We start from the raw sequence: 20,528 nt of genomic DNA on the forward strand, positions 1-20,528 counted from the left end.
TTCAGAAATTGACGAAACTTCGGCATAAAACTCTGTGTTGATAGTTTTGTTGCAAAAAATGATTAGCAATTATTATAATTAATCAAATAAATATATATATATATATATATAGGTTAAGTTGGGGTCCTGACTACCACGTAAGGTTCCTGATCTACCTTCCAGTATTATTTTGCGATAATGACCTGTTGATTGTACATTATTCATTACATATTTTATGCTTTTGTGTCATTTAGACACTTCTGACAAAGTCTGAACAGGCCCAAAATAATAATAATCATAAATAATAAAACAATATTTGGTGAAACTGAATTGGGTCATGCCACTTCAACTGTCCAAACAAAAGGAAGTATGCCAGGAGGTTTTATCACTGAAGAACAAATCTGTCATTGAGTTGAGCATCAGCAGAGCGGACACGCTCCAGTACAGTTGATGAAACTGCTTCAAAAAGAGTGGACAGAAGTGAAGATAGCAGAGAGACTGTGATGATGAAAAACTGAAGCCTGAAATGGGCTGCACTCACTTCTCCTTTTCGATCTCCATGGACAACCTTTTCATGTCCGTGTCTTTGAAGTCAAAACTCAGGTTTTCCGTGCTGAAGCTGAAGTTCGGGCCGTCAGGAGGAAGAGCGTTGGCAGACAACCGTGCAGGCTAGGGAGCGAAAGAGTACAATTTAGCTATATAAAAGGTCAATGTGCATGAAATATTAAAATAATAATGCTAGATTTATGATGCGATAATTAGACAAATGTGAACGCATACAAAATATACAGTATTTCAACGATCTACATCAGTGTTTCCCAACCTTTTTTCAGTCACGGCACCCTTTGAGAATTCCTGTGGCACCACACTGGGGGGGGTGGGGTGTTGGGGGGAATAATAATCTAATCTAAAATTTACAAGGGACTACTTCTTACCTCAATTCTTACCTCTAGTTTTATTCGAATGGAATGATTTTTATAGTGTACAACCTACATTATAGCCATTCTCTTCAGTCATTTGTTTTCCAGCAAGACATGCAACCATGTGCTGACTATAGGCAGAGAATATATCTGTATACGTCAGATGACAGGATGAAGTAGTCTGTTTTAAGCTTATCTCCTCATCCTGCAGCTGTTCTAGTGGTAAAAGCATTTTTGCTATTTCTGCCTTTGTTATCAAAGGAGCTGTGATATGAACGAGCCACATGATGTGACGAGGCAAAACTAGACCGCTCTAATGTTGCGCGTTTGCAATGTAGACAGCTTTGTTGATTATAAACAGGAGCGATTGTTTTTTGTCGCTCACTTGCAGTGATACAGCATAGCAACGTGCTTCCTTGGCTCACTCACTGCGGGCCTGTCAAGCGTCTAATGAGCTGCGGAATGCATTAATATGGCATTCATTCATATGTAATATGTTATTATATATTAATGAAAAATGACAAACATTTTTCTATTTGGTATAATGTGCACTGATGAATCGGGTGCAATAAGACCAGGAACATGTATTAAAGGGATAGTTAACCCAAAAAACGTAACTTCCTTAACCCCATGTTGTTCCAAACCTGTATGCTCTTGTTTTTGGAAGAAAACAAAAGGCAGTATGTTAGTCTCAGTCACCATACACTTTAATTGCATCTTTTTTTCCAACAACAAAAGTGAATGGTGACTGAGACTGTCATTCTGCCTAACATCTCCTTTTGTGTTCCACAAAAGAAAGTCACATCAGTTCGGAACAACATGACCAACAAACCATTTTTGGGATGAAGGTTCTATTTTGATTTCACGTTGACTTTTAAGTCCAATTAAGTATCTGTAGAGGAATGGTACTCACTCAGTGGACTAGTGAGCAAAGTGCTTAGTTCACTTTAATTTATTTGATTGCTAAACTAAACTTGACATGGTCACTGTAGTGACTATGGATTTAAGCACCTAGTATGAGCTTCACAGTGTGTTCTTTTTCCTCAGGCAGGATGGTTTATCTAAACAAATCCAACCTCAGGTTTGCTTTTGCTACCCACAGCAGGAATTTGTCAAAAGAGCAAGTGAGGCTTCAGGGTAAAAAAACACTTCAAAATTCTCTGTAAGACATCAATGCCAGGACAGCGGCAATGCTTTGAATTGCTTTCTGGATTTTTAAGTACTCGAATCGATCTAACATTAACCCACCGTACAGAGAGCTAATGTTTAAAATGATACGCTGACCTCTGGTCACCGCTTAACTCTCCGTGCATGTAAAGTGTGTGGATGAGCTACCCATGGGATTTCAAGAGAATCCAGAATGTTTTTAAAGCAAGAAAAAGCAGAGCTCCCAAGTGCTTAGCAATCAAGAACCTCATTGTAATTTAACTGAAATGCAGTTTCCAGGTTGAAAACTGTCCTCTCTCTCTCTCTCTTTCCAAAAAAAAAAAAAAAGAATTTTCTGACCTCTGTTATGTTTATTATCCCTATACGAGGCTTATTACAATTCCTCAATAGCCGTGCATTTGAATCAGATATGAAGTGCACTCAGTCATCATGTGCATTCGACCCCGGTGAATTTTCACAATGTATTTAATGAAGGTACTCTGACGAGACATTACGCACCTATTTGTTATCCAATTCTGAAAAGCATTAGGATGGTGCCATGCTATTGCTGGCACCCTACATGAAATAGCGAACCATTTTTTAAGCTGGACAGCTAAATATGAATATAAAAATTCCTTCTCGATTGTATTAGGGTGGTTATTGCAAGGCTGAAATACTCTCGATGATTCTCTGGACGAGGAAAAGTTTTTTTGTAATGTAATGGTTGTCCGATGCAACTTTTGTTTAAATAAATTATCCTGACATTGACGAATGGCCAAAAGGCTAAATCAGACCATTGTAAAAACCAATAACTGTGTAGAGTTTAAAGCCTTTTTTTCCACTTGGATATAAAATTGGACTTGCTTCGGAATCTCGGATGATTAAGGAAGACAAGCGCTGATGTAACTTCATTGGTGGAGATGTTCGAATGTTATGGGGCCCTGTGGTGAGAGAGTCGGGCCCCTGCTAAGGTGCGCTATGGTAAAGGATAGGTGAATACCGAGTAGGGCGATTTGCTGGTAATCTCCAGCAGTTTGTTTTTGGCTCTGCGTTCAGATTCTCTCGCCTCCTGCAGGTCCTGTTTCAGTTGGTCAGACTCTTTTGCCCTGCATAGAATAGATACATGAGTTATTTACTTAAGGTTTGAACCTTCTGAAGTGGACACACTACTGAAATCTTCACAGCACAAATTCAGCAAGAAATGGAAAAATGGAATTCTCAGCTCAGCAGAAAATTGTTACTTTCACAGGTATCAAATCAAACAACTATTCCAGCATCACTCTGACACCATCACAGAGTTGCACACTAACTAGGTGCCCAAAGATGGGATTGAGAAGGGCCATCAGCATAGTTCCAACTGTAAGAATATGATTTAAACAGTCTATTATAATGTCTGAAATTGACAGAGTTACTTGCTTTTAGCAATATTGTTTTTTTAATCCAACATGACTTTAAATTGACTTTTTAATCGACTTAAGTGTTAAGAAAATAATGACACTGTAAAAATAAGGCTTAAATATGCACAAGCATGAAGGAGACTTGGGAGCAAACAGATGGCTTAAATTTTGCCTCGCTCCTCACACAACACTATCGTATAGCTTTAAAAGACATAAAATATAGCACACAAATTGTATGGATCACTTTTATGGGACTTTTTGGTGATTATTTGTCCTTTTTGAAGCTTTCTTTGGTAGGGAAAGGGCTTAAAAATTTTCCTTTTTGTTTTTCTCAAAGAAAGTCAAGTTGGGTGAACTACCCCTTTGAAATCAATCATTTTTAAATAAACCTGTTTGAAGCAGCTAAAAGCTCAAATTCAGCTGTAGTCGAAGTTTTGGCTTTATGGCTTTTATATGCAGAAAAGAATGATACACATGAAAAATGTAAAATTCAACATTCCCCATAAGGCGGTTAAAAATGCGAAACAGATGGCAGAAGACATTAGATAATAATAGAGTTTTAACTTTTCAAACTCAATCTAATTCTCTTTCATTATCGGGCCATTGGTCAACCACTAAATCACTAAGTCATCCACTTCATACTGTTAAAATAGCAGCATGCCAAGAAGCCATATGACAAAAGAATGTCCAGACTTTAGCCAGAATGTATGTGTATTTTTTAGGCTTGGCAGTTACAAATTTTTTCTAACCATATTCTATCAATACTTTAGATCCTTGTATCAATATTGTCCAATAGTTAAATAATGAAGCAGCAGATTGTCTTAACCACAAACAGACTTTTCTATGGGCGGTCAGAACTAATTCTATGAGGCACAAGAAAGATGGAAACCTAACTTGAAAGTTCACTCTTTCTATCGTGGACACTCAGGGTCTCTTTTGTGCAGTTTCAGTCGTGATCCAATTATGATACTATGATGAACTGCAATGTATTGAATCATGACATATATATCTCAATATATATTGTATCATAAGGTAGTTGGCGACATCCAGCCCTTGTGTGTTTGTATGTGGTACCTCCTTTCGGACTCTTCTGCCATCTTCAGTGCAAGCATCTCAGCCTCTAACATCTTCTGCTCCATGAGTCTCTTCTCCTCTTCTGTACGAATCGCTGTCACCTTTTAATAACAATTTAGTGCATGATCAGTGCTCAACACGTCTTGAAGAATCTTCTTTGCAAAGCTAGCGAGTCACTAGGTAAATGCCCTATAACCTTAATGCGCTGAATCTCCTTTTCTGCCTCAGCTGCTTTCTGAGCCAACAGCTTGGCCTCCTCCTCAGCAATCTGTGCCTTCTCTGCCAGAAGATCTGCAGTCTCCTCTGAGCATAACTGAGAGCAGAGAGACCACAAAACTAAAATGCAACATTTTTGAAAATAAATAAATAAATCTGGCATAGTTGGAAAAAATTAACTACATTAAAATACATGTCGATGACTTCAAAACTAAAATCAAATAATTTATTTTTTTGTTTACTTTCTGATACAGTATATTATTACATTTGATACATTCAACCTGCCTTAATTCAAAATAAAAATGCCCCTAGATAACGAGAACACTAGACAGACCTGAGATATTTAACGCCGTTAAACATTTGAATTTTAATCAGATGAATTACAACTGAATGACATACTGTACATAATTGTAACACATGATGTCCAAGGAATTGTTATAAAATGTTTGAGTTGTTTTTTGAATTGCTTCTGTTTATGGAGATTGTAATCTTTTTTTAACCTCATATTTAAACTCATGCAGTCTTGTCGTCATTTGGTTAGACCACAAATCATGCTGTGTAAACAATTATGGCACTAAAAATATAAAATTTAAAAATATATATTTCATTTCTGTGTCTGAAATATTAATCACTAATACAATATGCTAAAGTAGATTGTTTTGTTATACTTTTTCCATAAATTTTATGGGTTTAAATGAAAATGTTTTTTTTTTTTTTTTGTTGTTTTTTTTTCATAATACAAATATGCATTTTTTTTTTGTTTGGAAGGTGAGGCACCTGCATCTAAGCATAAACTTTCCCACAGTGGAAAAGGTATACTTTCGTAAATTGGGGTCACTCAGAATTTTTTCTTTGATCTTTGTTCTCGGTGTATGTGTGTGTTCTGCGTTCTCCCTTCTGGCTATGTTAGTCTCACACATTTATTTCTGTGTGTGTGTGTGTGTTCTGTATTGTGGGTGTATGGGGTTATTTTTGTTTCATATTAACATACAAATGGAAAGAGTTTTGCAAAAATGAAATTAATTCACAAATAAATAGAATGAGATCCACAAATATACAGTATGTTAGGCGTTTCACAAAAATAAAAGTGAATTCACAACTTAATAAAATGAGATTTGCAAATAAAAATAAAATTTTTTTTACAAATGATTTTTTTAACTAACAAACACAACACTACCCAGCATTCATTTATGAATTGTGCGCATTCATTTGCGGATCGCAGCACACATTTGTGGATTCTGAAACATTTCTAGCTGCAAGATTTTCACACAAATCCACAAATAGTTGCACTCCACCCACTGTCTACTCAAGCCAATCAGATAATGGCCATATTACTCTGACCAATCATAGCACTTTCTAGCTTCAACAAATCACGTTTTGTTTTAGAATCAGGGCGGGATATAGCCCTCTTTTCAACATGGTCTCTTGACAAGTAAAGAACTTCAAAACAAGCAGACGCAATCAGTGGAATAAATCACACTGCGACTTAAGGTTTGCGTAATGTCTAAACATGTTAAATGTTGAAAGTTGCAAATAGCTCATTTTTATTGTGAAAGTCCTGATAATTAGCTTTCTAGCTAGGTGTGGTGTTCGGTGTTCCAGAGATCAGTTTTCAGAGTCTGCTATTTTAATCTTAACTAAGTTTCTAGACTGAAACTCCTAGCTACATGATGGGAAATATGTTTGTGTCACCAAATCCTTGATTCTTACACATTATGTTAATGTATTTAATAAAGCACATTTTGTTCATAATGGTAATAATTATTTTAAAGGCATTATATTTTGTATTTTTAGCACTTTTATGTGTTATGGCAGACCAGTCCAGTGTTGCTCAGAAGGAATACTTTTGTTAACTCTGTAAATAATGTGTATTCCTCTTATTTACTCAGGAAGTATATGGGGCTGTGAGGTACAGGAGGACCAAAGAGTTGCAAGGATATTGGATACTTGCCCTGACTAGAGGTATCCACCCCAGACAACTGACATGACACCATGCAGTGGCAAAGGGGAAGTTTCAAACTCAAGCAAAATGACAAAGAGCTCCAGCTGTTTTGTCCAATTCCAGCGTTTGTGTGTGCATAAAATATACCTACATTTATTGTCTTTTGTAGTAAAATGCATGACAATTTATCATCTTTTTCACCAAAATAAATAAATATCTTTAGCCAACAGACTTGCTTTGAGTATTTTTTTATTTTTTTTCAAAATAGTTATGCTCCCTAACAATTATTTACCTAAAATGCCTTGATAAAAATGAATAAAACAATATACTGAATAGATATGTCAAATGTCAAATTGTCATTTACTATTCTTCATGTTGTTCCAAACCTGCATGACTTCCGTGGAACAGAAAAGGTGATGTCAGGAATAATGTTAGGGACTGACCTCACTTTCTTTGGATGGGAAAAAGCAGCAGCATCAAAATTTCAATGTACCCTCGTATTCCATTAAATCACTAAATCATGTGGGTTTTGAACAACATGAGGGTGATTAAATGACAGAATTTGTATTGAGTGAGCTAAAGTAGCCAAAAGATGATAGTGTTAATTATTTAGTCATTTTTATTGGACTTTCGTTTGAAGACATTACAATATTACTAAAAAAAAGATTTTAAAAAGACTCATTTTAAAACACATTCTGTATTGGATCTGGAACCCATGAGCTTGTGAGCAGGTGAGTGAAGTGCTCAAATGTGATGGGCATTACACAGAAGAAACATCTGAAAAAGATTGCATCATTGAGTCAAGCATCATTGTCTGAACATGAAATATTATTCCATTAAGAGAATACATTGAACTAGTCTCCTAACAACATTAACACAAACGTGCTAAAAAATGTATGTACGCTTCTGAAATACTACCATATTGAACAAAAATTGTGTCTGCTTCTTTTCAAGTTTTGAAGTTCTTGTCAAGAGACTATTATTCTAAAACAAAACGTGATTGGTTGAAGCTAGAAAGTGCTATGATTGGTCAGAGTAATATGGCCTTAATCTGACTGGCTTGAGTAGACAGTAGGTGGAGTCCACCAATTTGTGGATGTGTGTGAACATCTTGCAGTTAGAAATGTTTCAGAATCCACAAATGTGTGCTGCAACCCACAAATGCACAGGAATCGATCCACAAATAAATGTGCATGATTCACAAATGAATGCTAGGCAGTGATGTTTTTGTGAGTTCAAACTATTATTTGTAAATCTTTTTTTATTTGAAAATCTCATTCAATTTTTTTGTGAATTCATTTCATTTTTGCAAAACTCCTTACATTTATTTGTGGATCTCATTCAATTTATTTGTGAACTAACTTTTTATTTGTAAATCTCTTTCCATTTGTATGTTAATATGAAACAAATATAACCCCATATGGGTGTGTTATTGTCTCACCCCCTCATTTCTGAGTGTTTGTTTAGCATTGTGGCTGATTTAATGGCTTTATTTGACAGATTTTAAAAAAAATGGCTCTGTGTTACAGTCTTTCCCATTCATTTTAAATGGTTGGTCAATTTTGACCGTGAAGACAAAAGGTACAGATAGGATAAAGGAGATAGTTCTTTCTTTCTTACAAGAAACTGTTACATAATACTCAGTCTAGCACATTTGCTCCACAGAAATTGTGTCACTGTGCCATTCTTTCTTCCCAGATATATCTTACAAATAATATTTACTTTCTGAAAGGAAAGTGAACAAAATACATAATTTAGACAAGAGAAAAAAGCAGTTATTTTGGGGAACTACAGCCAGATATGAACTGAACTGTACCATATGGATATGGAATTCTCTGATGGTGGTCCTCAACTGGCTAAAAGCAAGTTAATCGAATCTACAATTTATTGTGAACATGGAGTCTGCAAGTCAAGTTCACTATAAAAGTGCATCTCGATGTATCCCAATGGTAATGCTTATTTTCCAAATCTATCATTATTTGGAATTATTGCTGTAACCTTATACACATTAATGTCACCTTTTAATTGCTGCCTTAAATCGCACAATTTCAGAAGGGCAACATTCCCTAAAACAGTAGCCTAAAACAATACCTGTACAGCTATTTGGTGGCTACACAGAACACGTTTTGCGTTGTTTTTTGCTCTTTTTTTTTTCCATGTAAGCATGCGCTAAATTGATGTATTTGACCGTAACACCACACCTCGCTGTATTTTTAACTTTTACAAAATGAGACTTTAAGCCACAAGACCATTAAATAACTTCTTGAGGCTCACAAGCCGCAAGTACCAAGATCATAGATGCAAAGATACTGAAATGAAGTCTTCCTGCAAGCATGGAAGCTATTATGGGAAGTATATTGCATGTGGGTGATGTTTTAGTTTCTCACCAGTGCTTCACTGGCTATGCGAGCTTCATCCTGTAACTGAATCAGTCGCCTCTCCAGCTCATCACGAGCTCTCTCTACCTCTTCTCGCAACTGTTTCTCTCTCTCCAATCTCTGACGCGCCATCTACAGAGAGAAGGTGCAAAAACCTCATCCATATTTCATTAGAAATGATGCACTGCTAAATGGGTTTAGTGGATCACAAATTCAACACGTGGTTAGAGGATTTCCTAGTGAAGGAGTGAGGACTTGGGCTTGGCACTTCCCAAGCTCTTTAAAGCAAGATGATGGCATTTCAAATGTGCAATCCTTTCTTGGAATACTTGAACACATGTTACTTATTGCAAAGAAAGCCACCATCAGGGTTGTACAAATATAATATGGGTGCTTATTCCTCTATTGTGTTGCACCTTTTGCCATCTAAAATGTTGAAGAAAATAACAAAAACACAATATTCTCTCTTTGTTGCACTTAATCATTGTGCAATCATTCACTTTCTCTCTGACCTGTTTACGAGCTCTCTCTTCTCTAGCTTGTGTCTTCATTTGTTGGACTTCCACCGAGTCCACTCTGCGTCTTCTAATGAAGAGGGCGTGGTTCCCGATGCACAGCTGAAGAATCTTTGAATAAACAGGGATTGTTCCCCCCCAAAAAATTATTTACTTACCCAAATGTTGTTCCAAACCAAAATGATGTTTTTCGTGGTTTGAACCTTCAACCTTCTGGCCCTCATCTTTAACTACTACGTCACACCACAAGTTTGTGGTTAGCAATTTAAAATTGATCCAGGAATTACATCATGAAATGCTCACCAGTTTATTGACTCTGAGTTTCAAAGAGTTGAACTTGAAGATATCTGCCTTCTTATCCAAGGGCTTAATAGTAAACTGAAGACATAGAGAATGAAAAAAGAAATTAGTGAATACACAACTTTAAACCATTCTTTAAGTAAAATAAGGGGTTTAAGAATGTACAGAAATAGTTTCCAAAACGAGTACCTCTTTATCACTGTAAGAGATATTTCTGATCTCATTCCAGGGAAAAGAGATTTTGGGCGTTAGTTTGTTCTCTGGGTCATAAATGTGGAGGCCCAAAGCATCAACACCCAGCAGTAAACTCGTTCCTTTTTTATTCTTAAAAAAAAGAAAAAGGACTTTAATTCCATTTGATTGTTCTGTCATAACACTGTTACGGTCATTTAGAATCAAACAGATGTCACACGGCTGGCAGAAGTGATATTTCAAACAAAAATGCAAAAATAATTAGTCTATGTCTCAAGCGGGGTAGACACAAAAAGAAAAGTGCTATATACACACACACACACACACACACACAGTCTTAATCATTTCTAACTGTGTCATGGTGTGAGAGAAGGGTGATTAGGTCAACATCAATAAAAGGTTCATTCAAGCTTTTGGAAATAATATCTTTAGCTGTCCAAACCCAGAGAGAGTGCTGGCTCATATCATTACTGTCGTACAGCAGCAGATAAATTTCTTACCCTAATGGAAAAGTAATTGACCCCATACATCTCCAGATCCTGAGCTATTTTTAAATACTCCATCTCTGCATCATCTCTGCAGAATACAATAATAAACAGAAAGGCATGAGGGAGAGGGAGAGAGGAGGAGAGGGAGAATAAATTAGACACAAAAATAAAATCTATACCTCTGCAGGGCTTTAATGAGACTTGACTAACTTGCGGAGGTACATGAATTAGAGGTCACGGCTTAAAGTAAGTGATTCTTGCAATGAACACAAACACTCATAGCTACAATTAAAATGACAATAGTAAATGAAATAATAGCACAAGGCTAGATTTACATAAATGCTTATTTAACACTCACTGCTACTGTTACTCATTTCACATGTGAAAAGGTTAGCGAATCATAACAGTCATACTGTAATTTAAATATAGAAAGAAATATTGTATAAAGTAAAATTAGTAGAGCGTTGCATATAGCATAGCTGCATATTTTTATTTCTTATTTTTATTTCTTAAGTGATTTTAAAATTGATTGTATGTACTTTTATTTTATTTGCATCATTACTATGCAAAGCATTTCAAATTTGTATAAAATGTGCTGTCTAAATAATCTTGCATTGCCTAGAATACATACAGTTAGTGCCCGACCGATATATCGGCTGGCCGATATTATCGGCCGATATTAGCCTTTCACCGATTATATCGGTATCTGCATATATATTTACCATTATGCGCCGCTATGAAAACTTTTTTTCAGAACATAATGCAGAAAATAATGCTTTAGAATTGGTGTCATAGCGTAGTTTAATAAATAGTATATTTGCCCTGTATAAATAATAATATATAGGAACTGTATCTAAAATAAATGAGGGGTGATAAATACTAATACAACAGGCTGGAAAAATAGACATTTATTCATTTTTATATTCTATATATATATATATATATATATATTTAGAATGTGTTGAAACTTGACACCGGCGACGCACCCTAAAAACTGCACTGTTAGAAAGGTTTCATGCTGAAGAGCCGCTTAAGTTTTTTTTTTTCTCTCTCTCATAAATGTAAATGAGTGTAAATGCCAACATCATCATATATGTCGAAAGGACTGATGCCTGTTATGCAAACATGAGCTCACTGATGTCATGAAGCGAGTCTGATTTTTTTATTCCATCAGTTACTCCTGGTCAGAGGCTGCCTTAAATATTTAGTTTATACATAGGTTTACGTCCTACATAAATTTAATGGTGCAACCCTCAAATATTTTGTAGAGTGTAAATTGTGACTTAGTGCCCATTTATGCCACAACTAGGCTAAGTTGTAATGTACGTATAGCTGTTGCAACCGGCCCGTGATGTTTATTTAGCCATTTATTTTAATTTATTCTTTATTTAAATGGTCAGCCATTGACTGATACTAAACAGTACTGATGTTAAGCCATTTATAATATTTTTATTTATTCTTTATTTAATGGTCAGCATTTGACTGATACTAAACAGTAATACTGATGTTTATTTATCTATTTATTTTATTGGTCAGCCATTGACTGATACTAAACAGTACTGATGTTAAGCTATTTATTTTATTTTTTCTTTATTTTAATGGTCAGCATTTGACTGATACTAAACATACAGTACTGATTTTTATTTAGCTATTTATTGTATTTTTATTCTTTATTTAAATGGTCAGCAATTGACTGATACTAAACATACAGTACTGATATTTATTTTATTTTATTAATTTTATTTATTCTTTATTTTAATGGGTCAGCAATTGACTTATACTAACAGTTTATTAAGCTATTTATTGTAATTTTATTTATTCTTTATTTTCTAAGTGTTCATTTCTAGAATTTGTTGACAATGTATAATAACGTCAAATGTTCTTTGATAAAAATATTTGTTTAAGAAAGCAGCTTTCTGAGTACCTTTGCATAGTCATATCGGTGCAAAATCGGTGCACAATCCACATAGAAAAGGTCTGTTTTCATTCCAGCTCAAAAATTAGCTATATCGGTCACCATATCGGTAAATTTTCCCTCTCTAAAATTGGTATCAGTCTCAGTAAAGATCCAGTAGCAAAAACAACTTGTTCATTCTAGAGAAGGGTGCCAGTAATATTTGACATTTTTAAACATAGAACTATTTTTAACATAACACAATAGTAGTAGAATTGTAACAATTGTCTTAAAAATGAGATGCTTAAAAAAAGTGAGACTCTCGAATCCAGGGCGTGCCGAGTGATTCAGTCAGGCTTCCTAACCAACCAATTGGCCCGCTTGCTAGTGTGCATAGTCACGTTGGGATAACCTCCTCGTGGTCCCTATAATGTGGTTCTCACTCTCGGTGGGGCGTGTAGGGAGTTGTGCGTGGATGCCACGGAGAATAGCGTGGGCCTCCACACGTGCTAGGTCTCCACGGTAACGTGCTCAAATGCGCGGATTGACGGTCTCAGACATGGAGGCAACATGTCTGAGACCTCTGCCACCCGGACTGAGGCGATGTGATATGACATCAAACTAGATGTGCGTATGGGACTGAGGGAGATAAAAAGACATACACCGATGAGACAAAACAATATGACCACCTGCCTAATATGCTGTTGGTCCTTAGAGTGCCACCAAAACAGCATCGACCTGACAAGGCATGGACTCTATATGACCCCTGAAGTTGTCCTGTGATATCTGGCAATAAGACATTAGCAGCAGATGCTTCAAGTCCTGTAAGATGCGAGGTGGAGCTGCTGTGGGTCGGACTTGTTGGTCCAGCACATCCCACAGATGCTCAATTGGATTGAGATCTGGGGAATTTGGAGGTCAGGGCAACACCTTGAACTCTTCATCATGTTCTTCAAACCATTCCCGAACAATGTGTGCAGTGTGGCAAGCGCATTATCCTTCTGAAAGACGCCACTGCCATCAGGGAATACCATTGCCATGAAGGGGTGTACCTGGTCTGCAACGATGTTTAGGTAGGTGGCACATGTCAAATTAATGTCCACATGAATGGCTGGACCCAGGGTTTCCCAGCAGAACATTGCAAAGAGCATCACACTCCCTTAACCGGCTTGTCGTCTTCCGACAGTGTATCCTGGTGCCATCTTCTCCCCAGGTGTTGTACGGCGCACATGTACAAGGCCGTCCACGTGATGTAAAAGAAAACGGGACTCATCGGACTAGGCGACCTTCTTCCAATGCTCCAAGATCCAGTTCCGACGTTCATGTGCCCATTGTAGGCGCTTTCAGCGGTGGACGGGGATCATCATGGGCACACTGACTGGTCTGCGGCTACGCAGCCTCATACGCAGCAGGGTGTGATGCACCGTGTGTTGTGACACATTCCTCCCGTAACCATGATTAAAATTGTCTGTGACTTGTGCCACAGTAGTCTTTCTGACGGTTCAGACCAGACAGGATAGCCTTTGTTGCCCTTGCACATCGATGAGCCTTGGGTGCCCAACACCCTGTCGCCGGTTTGTGGTTCGTCCCTCCTCAGACCACTGTTGGTAGGTACTCACCACTGCTGACCAGGAGCACCTCACAAGCCTTGCCGTTTAAGAGATGCTCTGACCCAGTCGTCTGGCCATAAAAATTTGTCCCTTGTCAAAGTTATGCAGGTCCTGCCCATTTCTCCTGCATTCAACATGTCGACTACGTAAACTGATTGTTCGCTTACCATTTAAAATACCCAGACCTTGACATGTGACCTGGTTAAGAGATGATCAGTGTAATTTGCTTCACCTGTGAGTGGTCATAATGTTATTGCTCATCAGTGTATGCAGACATTGTATTTGTGTGTTTGATGCATGCATGTAACAGCACTTTAATGTATCAGTAGGTGTTGAATATGAGAATGTCCTACACTCTGAAGCAACACAGTAAGCCAATTAGGTTTGTTGTTTTTTTGCAGAGCAAGGCTGTGCCCGAAGCAGGTCATTTTTTCATCTTCACTTCCCAAAGTAAAGACACACCTGTGTGAGTGTTTGTGTGTATGATTACGCAAAGCAAAACTTATGACTGATAAGAATCCAAATGGATGACTGCTACCTTGGCTTAAAAAAAAAAAAAAACAACTTTTGACTATTGACAAAGTCTGGTCCACTCTGCAGTCAATTCTTGTCAAGAACCGCCCAATTGAACAAGTAAGGCCTGACTGATATGTAAAAGTGACCAACCACAGTTCACTTTATTTAACATTGTGCAGCCAATTATTAGAGTGGAAATGTCTTACCATTTATTATGTACTACAGTTGTGCTCAGAAGTTTGCATACCCTTGGAGAATTGGTAATATATGTACCATTTTTAAAGAAAACATGAGTGAGCAGGCAAAACACATTTCTTTTATTTCTTATGGGATTCATATTCAACTGTAGGTTATAACAGAATGGCACAATCATAAAACAAAACATGGCAACAAAGAAAAAAATTTAAATGACCTCTTTTCAAAAGTCTGCATACCCTTAGTTCTTAATACTGTGTATTGCCCCCTTTAGCATCAATGACAGTGTGCAGTCTTTTGTAATAGTTGTATATGAAGCCCCAAATTCTTGCAGGTGGTATAGCTGCCCATTCGTCTTGGAAAAATGCCTCCAGGTCATGCAAAGTCTTTGGTCGTCTTGCATGAACCGCACGTTTGAGATCTCCCCAGAGTGGCTAGATGATATTAAGGTCAGGAGACTGTGATGGCCACTCCAGAACCTTCACCTTTTTCTGCTGGAACCACTGGAGGGTCTTGTGCTCTTGGCCTTGTGCTTAGGGTCATTGTCATGCTGGAAAGTCCAAGAGCGTCCCATGCGCAGCTTTCGTGCAGAAGAATACAAATTGTCTGCCAGTATTTTCTGATAACATGCTGCATTCATCTTGCCATCAATTTTCACAAGATTCCCCGTGCCTTTAGAGCTCACACACCCCCAAAACATCAGTGAGCCACCACCATGCTTCACAGTGGGGATGGTATTCTTTTCACTATAGGCCTTGTTGACCCCTCTCCAAACATAGCGCTTATGGTTGTGACCATAAAGCTCTATTTTGGTCTCGTCACTCCAAATTACAGTGTGCCAGAAGCTGTGAGGCGTGTCAAGGTGTTGTCGGGCATATTGTAACCAGGATTTTTTGTGGCATTGGCGCAGTAAACGTTTCTTTCTGGCAACTCCACCATGCAGCTCATTTTTGTTCAAGTATCGTCGTATTGTGCTCCTTGAAACAACCACACAGTCTTTTTCCAGAACAGCCTGTATTTCTTCTGAGGTTACCTGTGGGTTTTTCTTTGTATCCCAAACAATTCTTCTGGCAGTTGTGGCTGAAATCTTTCTTGGTCTACCTGGCCTTAGCTTGGTATCAAGAGATCTCCAAATTTTCCACTTCTTAAGAAGTGATTGAACAGTACTGACTGGCATTTTCAAGGCTTTGGATATCTTTTTATATCCTTTTCCATCTTTATAAAGTTCCATTACCTTTTGACAGTTACTCCCATGGCTCAGTATCTAGCCTGCTCAGTGCATCCACGTGAGAGCTAACAAACTCATTGACTATTTATACACAGACACTAATTGCAATATAAAAAGTCACAGGTGTGGGAAATTAACCTTTAATTGCCATTTAAACCTGTGTGTGTGTGTCACCTTGTGTGTCTGTAATAAGGCCAAACATTCAAGGGTATGTAAACTTTTGATCAGGGCCATTTGGGTGATTTCTGTTATCATTATGATTTAAAAAGGAGCCAAACAACTATGTGATAATAAATGGCTTCATATGATCACTATCCTTAAATAAAATACTTTTTTGCATGAGTCATAAAATGCCAAAATGTTACAATTTCTGCCAGGGTATGCAAACTTTTGAGCACAACTGTATGTATCAGGTGGTTAACAGGTTTGTGGGTGTGCTGGCTGAGTCTGGTATGTGTACAATACCTGGTTCTGCCCCTGTGCTCAGCATAGCAGACTGTGATCCTCTCCTCCCACATCTCTGCAGTCATCTGGTACAGATTAATAACCTACGAAACAGAAAGACACACAGAAAGACATTGTTATATTTGCTATGCTGGGTGTAGCTTTTTAGCACAAGAACACGTTTGGTGTGAACAGCCCTGCGGCAGACAGATGAATGCAAGAGTCCTTCTCAAATTAGGTTCTGGCATTAAAACCAAAATAACACAAGTAACGCAAACAAGACTTTCCATTTTTTTTGTCTTCTCCTGAGCCAGTCTAGCGAAAGTCCTAAACAACTGCCATTAATGCTCACAGATGTACTCATTTTGATTTTACAAATATATCACATTTCCAAGCCATATATTACAATTTGAAAAGGGGGTTGAATTACAATAATGTTCGGGCCAAATGAGAATATAGTCTAATATACAGTAAAAAGACAATGGTTAATTCAGCTGAAGGACATTATCTAATTAAGTGAGACTATTTAAATCCTTCAGACGACTTTTGAATGCCAGTGTTGTAAACAAGCTCTGTTTCTCAACACTTACTGACATGTGAGCGGAAGCTTCCAGCAGAGAGCTTTCACTACATCTAACGCCCTACAGGAGTCCCATTGAAACTGTACAGACTCATTACAGAGCTCTCTGCGCTCTAAGAATTTAATCAGCATAATTAGTGTGGAGAGACGCCCATTTTAGCTCACTCTCTTTGGTAGCAGCTCCTCCTGGGACAAGAAGCCCGGCTTGTGGACATTAGGGTCGTAATCTTCATACTGTGGAAACAAAATGAAATCAAAATGAGGTTATTATGGTTTATTTTCTGAATATTGAAAAGGAAAAAAAAAATGGACTCTGACTGTCTAGAGTCCAAAAAAACAGCAATTATATCCACCTGCTCTCACTCAGGCTGGATTTAGTAATACATAGCTGCCTAACACATTAAATGCACTTTCAAATCATTAGATGAAATACAGCTGTGTGTTTTTAAGAGAGGCATAATGGGTAGGATAAGTAGACAGTAGAGAGTTGTTGGAGCGATATCCGTACAATCACATTTACACTAGAGACAAAACACAGCAAAATGGCAGGATTGTACAGTCAACTTGACTTTATTTTTATTTGTAGAGAAAGGATTGAAACAGCTTTGTATTGTTGCAGCCATTTGATTAAGACAAGACTACCTAGATTTTTATATTTTCTGCAGTACAGTCTGCCCATTCAAAATTCAATGGCAGTCATAATATGGTATCTTTCACTGTCTCCGTCTACCTCATTTTTAGTTTTCTCTCGCTCTTTTTTAACTTCTTGACTACCTCGGCTTATGCCCATTTTTCAGCCCTTTGATTCTTCCTCCCTGTCTTTGTAAACCTCTTTCTCTTTGTTCTTTCCTTCCTCAATTTCCTGTCTCTTTGAATAATTCCAAACCTGCATCATCATCATCATCTTCTTCTTTCGGCTGCTCCCATTAGGGGTCGCTACAGCGGACCGTCCGTGATCCGCATATTTGGCTTAGCACAGGTTTTATGCCGGATGCCCTTCCTGACGCAACCCCCAGTGGCTGGGGGACTAACAACTCAGAGCACCTCCTTAGATGGTCTGATTCATTTGCAGTGCTAATATTTAAGACAAAATACTTGCAAACTTTTTTGGACCACTGACACAGAAAGAGAGAGAAATTCTTCATTTGCGCATTCGGTGAAAGTGGTCAACAAACCGCGAATCAAACACTCGCATTGACTGCTTTTCTTTTATTTGTTCTTCACAATAAAAACCTATTTAAATGGGTTTCTTCATGCCAACATCTACGTATGTGTCTAATAAGGACCATCCAGTATAATATGGAATCATCCCTTATTAAAAGGAACAGGTTTCAAAGGAAATTGCCGTTGGATCGGGTCTGTCTTGGTCCGGGTTTTTCTTTTTTTAATTAATTTATGCACGTCGGGTTCGGGTAAGAAGTGATTCAGGTCGGGTACAGATCTGAGGACCCGGGAAGACCTCTACCTCACACCTAAACAGCTAAGAACGTTTCAGTATATATATATATATATATATATATTATATATATAGGTTATTTGCATTTGCATCAGTTTCACATACAATTGTGAATGTTAATAATAACAGATTAGAATGGAAATTGTTTTTTTGGGAAAACAACATTTTGCATGAGTTGTGGAAGAGCCCTTACATCGGCTGTTGCTACTTGACACGAACACAACACTTGACATAAGCAGCAGGGGAAAGATCAAGGAAAATCAGTGACTAACAGCGACGTCTTCTGTCATGTTTTCCATTAAAAACAGGAGAATGTAGCCTAGATGATGGAGCTTTTGATGATTGCTCATCAAGAAGTGGGCAACAAACACTTCTCAGATTCACAAGCAGATATCACCATAAGCTTAATTCACATTGTGAGTCATTACATACAAACATTCAAAGCGTACATATTCAAACAATAATGTAAATATAAAAATTTACTATTTCCTTTATGATATGTACAGTTGTGTTCAAAAGTTTGCATACCCTGGCAGAAATTGTGAAATTTTGGCATTGATTTTGAAAATATGACTGATCATGCAAAAAAAACAACAACTGTCTTTTAAGGATAGTGATCATATGAAGCCATTTATTATCACATAGTTGTTTGGCTCCTTTTTAAATCATAATGATAACAGAAATCACCCAAATGGCCCTGATCAAAAGTTTACATACCCTTGAATGTTTGGCCTTGTTACAGACACACAAGGTGACACACACAGGTTTAACCCTCTGGGGTCTGAGGGTGTTTTGGGCCCTGAAGAAGTTTTGACATGCCTTGACATTTGTGCTTTTTTCAGTTGCTTAAAAACATATTAATGGCTAAAGTCTGATAACACTGTATTCAGCACAAACTGGGCTACAATAATATGTGAGCAACATGTATGTACATGTTTGTATTTTTGAGAAAATTACATTTATTCGTAAGTCACTGAAATAAGGCCATATATCACATACTATACATTTGTTCACAAGACTTTTGAGAACTGGATCTTGTAGCCTAGAGTTTTGCTACAAAAATTATGTAAAACCATTCTGATCACTCATTCATACAAAACAATATAGTCATTTAACTTTTGTAAGACACTTTTAGTGTTAGAAAGGCCATATGCGAGGAGGCGTGGATGATCATGAATATTGATGTGATTCACACCTGAGGAGACAAAGACCCCTCCCCTGAGAGAGAATGAATGTGAGGAGACTTAATGATTGAATGTATTAACTGACTATACATTTTCTTTACATAAAAACGTTAGACCTACACTACCATTTAAAAGTTTACAGATCTGTAAGATGTTTTAATGTTTTTAAAAGAAGTCTCTTCTGCTCACTAAGGCTGCATTTATTTGATCCAAAATACAGCAAAAACAGTGATATTGTGAAATATTTTTACAATTTAAAAGAACTGTTTTCTATTTGAATATATACAAATTAAATACCTGCTTTAGCCGAAACAACATTTAAATGTAACTAAAACTTGCCTATTAGGACATATTTCAAATGTCAATACTCTGAATCCTGGCTGGCAAGTCTAGAAATAGTCCAGCTAGTAAAATATGTACATGTTTATATAAAATAGCATGTCAACTAATCTAAGTAAAACTAAATGACTAACTCATCCAGAATTGTATCCTCGGCTGGATCAAGTCGCTCTTCAAAATGTAAACGTTCATCATCGGAGTCCCGCTCTTATTCTGAGGAAAATGTGAACTCTTCGTCACTATCCAGGACCATCTGTAGAGCTTCCTCACCTGTGTAGCATGCCATCTTCCAAATGCACAGGAAAGTGAATGAATCTGATGATGAAACTTGATGCTTTTTAAAAGGCATTGTTGGGGGCGTTTACCATTTGCATTGATCACCTCAGCACATTACCGTATGAATAGCGCGCTCTGTTGGTGGGTGGGATCACATTAGCGATAATGAGCTGAGCCAGGAGAAACCGTACATCACTTTGTTTCATACAGATTACGTCACAGGAGAATATTTGTTTTAAATTTGAATTGTTTTATTTAA

The 20,528-nt window shown here is 37.3% G+C and overlaps 1 protein-coding gene across 1 annotated transcript in view; it reads right to left on the minus strand.

Annotated features, from left to right (window-relative positions):
- Positions 1-20,528, minus strand: part of LOC127430264 (merlin-like) — a 60,307-nt gene that overhangs the window by 9,839 nt on the left and 29,940 nt on the right. The window contains exons 6-16 of the mRNA XM_051679962.1: positions 17,180-17,248; positions 16,456-16,538; positions 10,560-10,635; positions 10,057-10,191; positions 9,871-9,945; positions 9,565-9,678; positions 9,062-9,184; positions 4,713-4,829; positions 4,517-4,617; positions 3,046-3,151; positions 521-648 (exon numbers count right to left, since the gene is read on the minus strand). Of these exons, the coding sequence (XP_051535922.1) occupies positions 521-648; positions 3,046-3,151; positions 4,517-4,617; positions 4,713-4,829; positions 9,062-9,184; positions 9,565-9,678; positions 9,871-9,945; positions 10,057-10,191; positions 10,560-10,635; positions 16,456-16,538; positions 17,180-17,248 (1,127 nt within the window). The remainder of the gene's footprint in view (positions 1-520; positions 649-3,045; positions 3,152-4,516; positions 4,618-4,712; positions 4,830-9,061; positions 9,185-9,564; positions 9,679-9,870; positions 9,946-10,056; positions 10,192-10,559; positions 10,636-16,455; positions 16,539-17,179; positions 17,249-20,528) is intronic.

Source organism: Myxocyprinus asiaticus, chromosome 3 (assembly GCF_019703515.2).
Source record: "Myxocyprinus asiaticus isolate MX2 ecotype Aquarium Trade chromosome 3, UBuf_Myxa_2, whole genome shotgun sequence".
Classification (NCBI taxonomy): Eukaryota; Metazoa; Chordata; class Actinopteri; order Cypriniformes; family Catostomidae; genus Myxocyprinus; species Myxocyprinus asiaticus.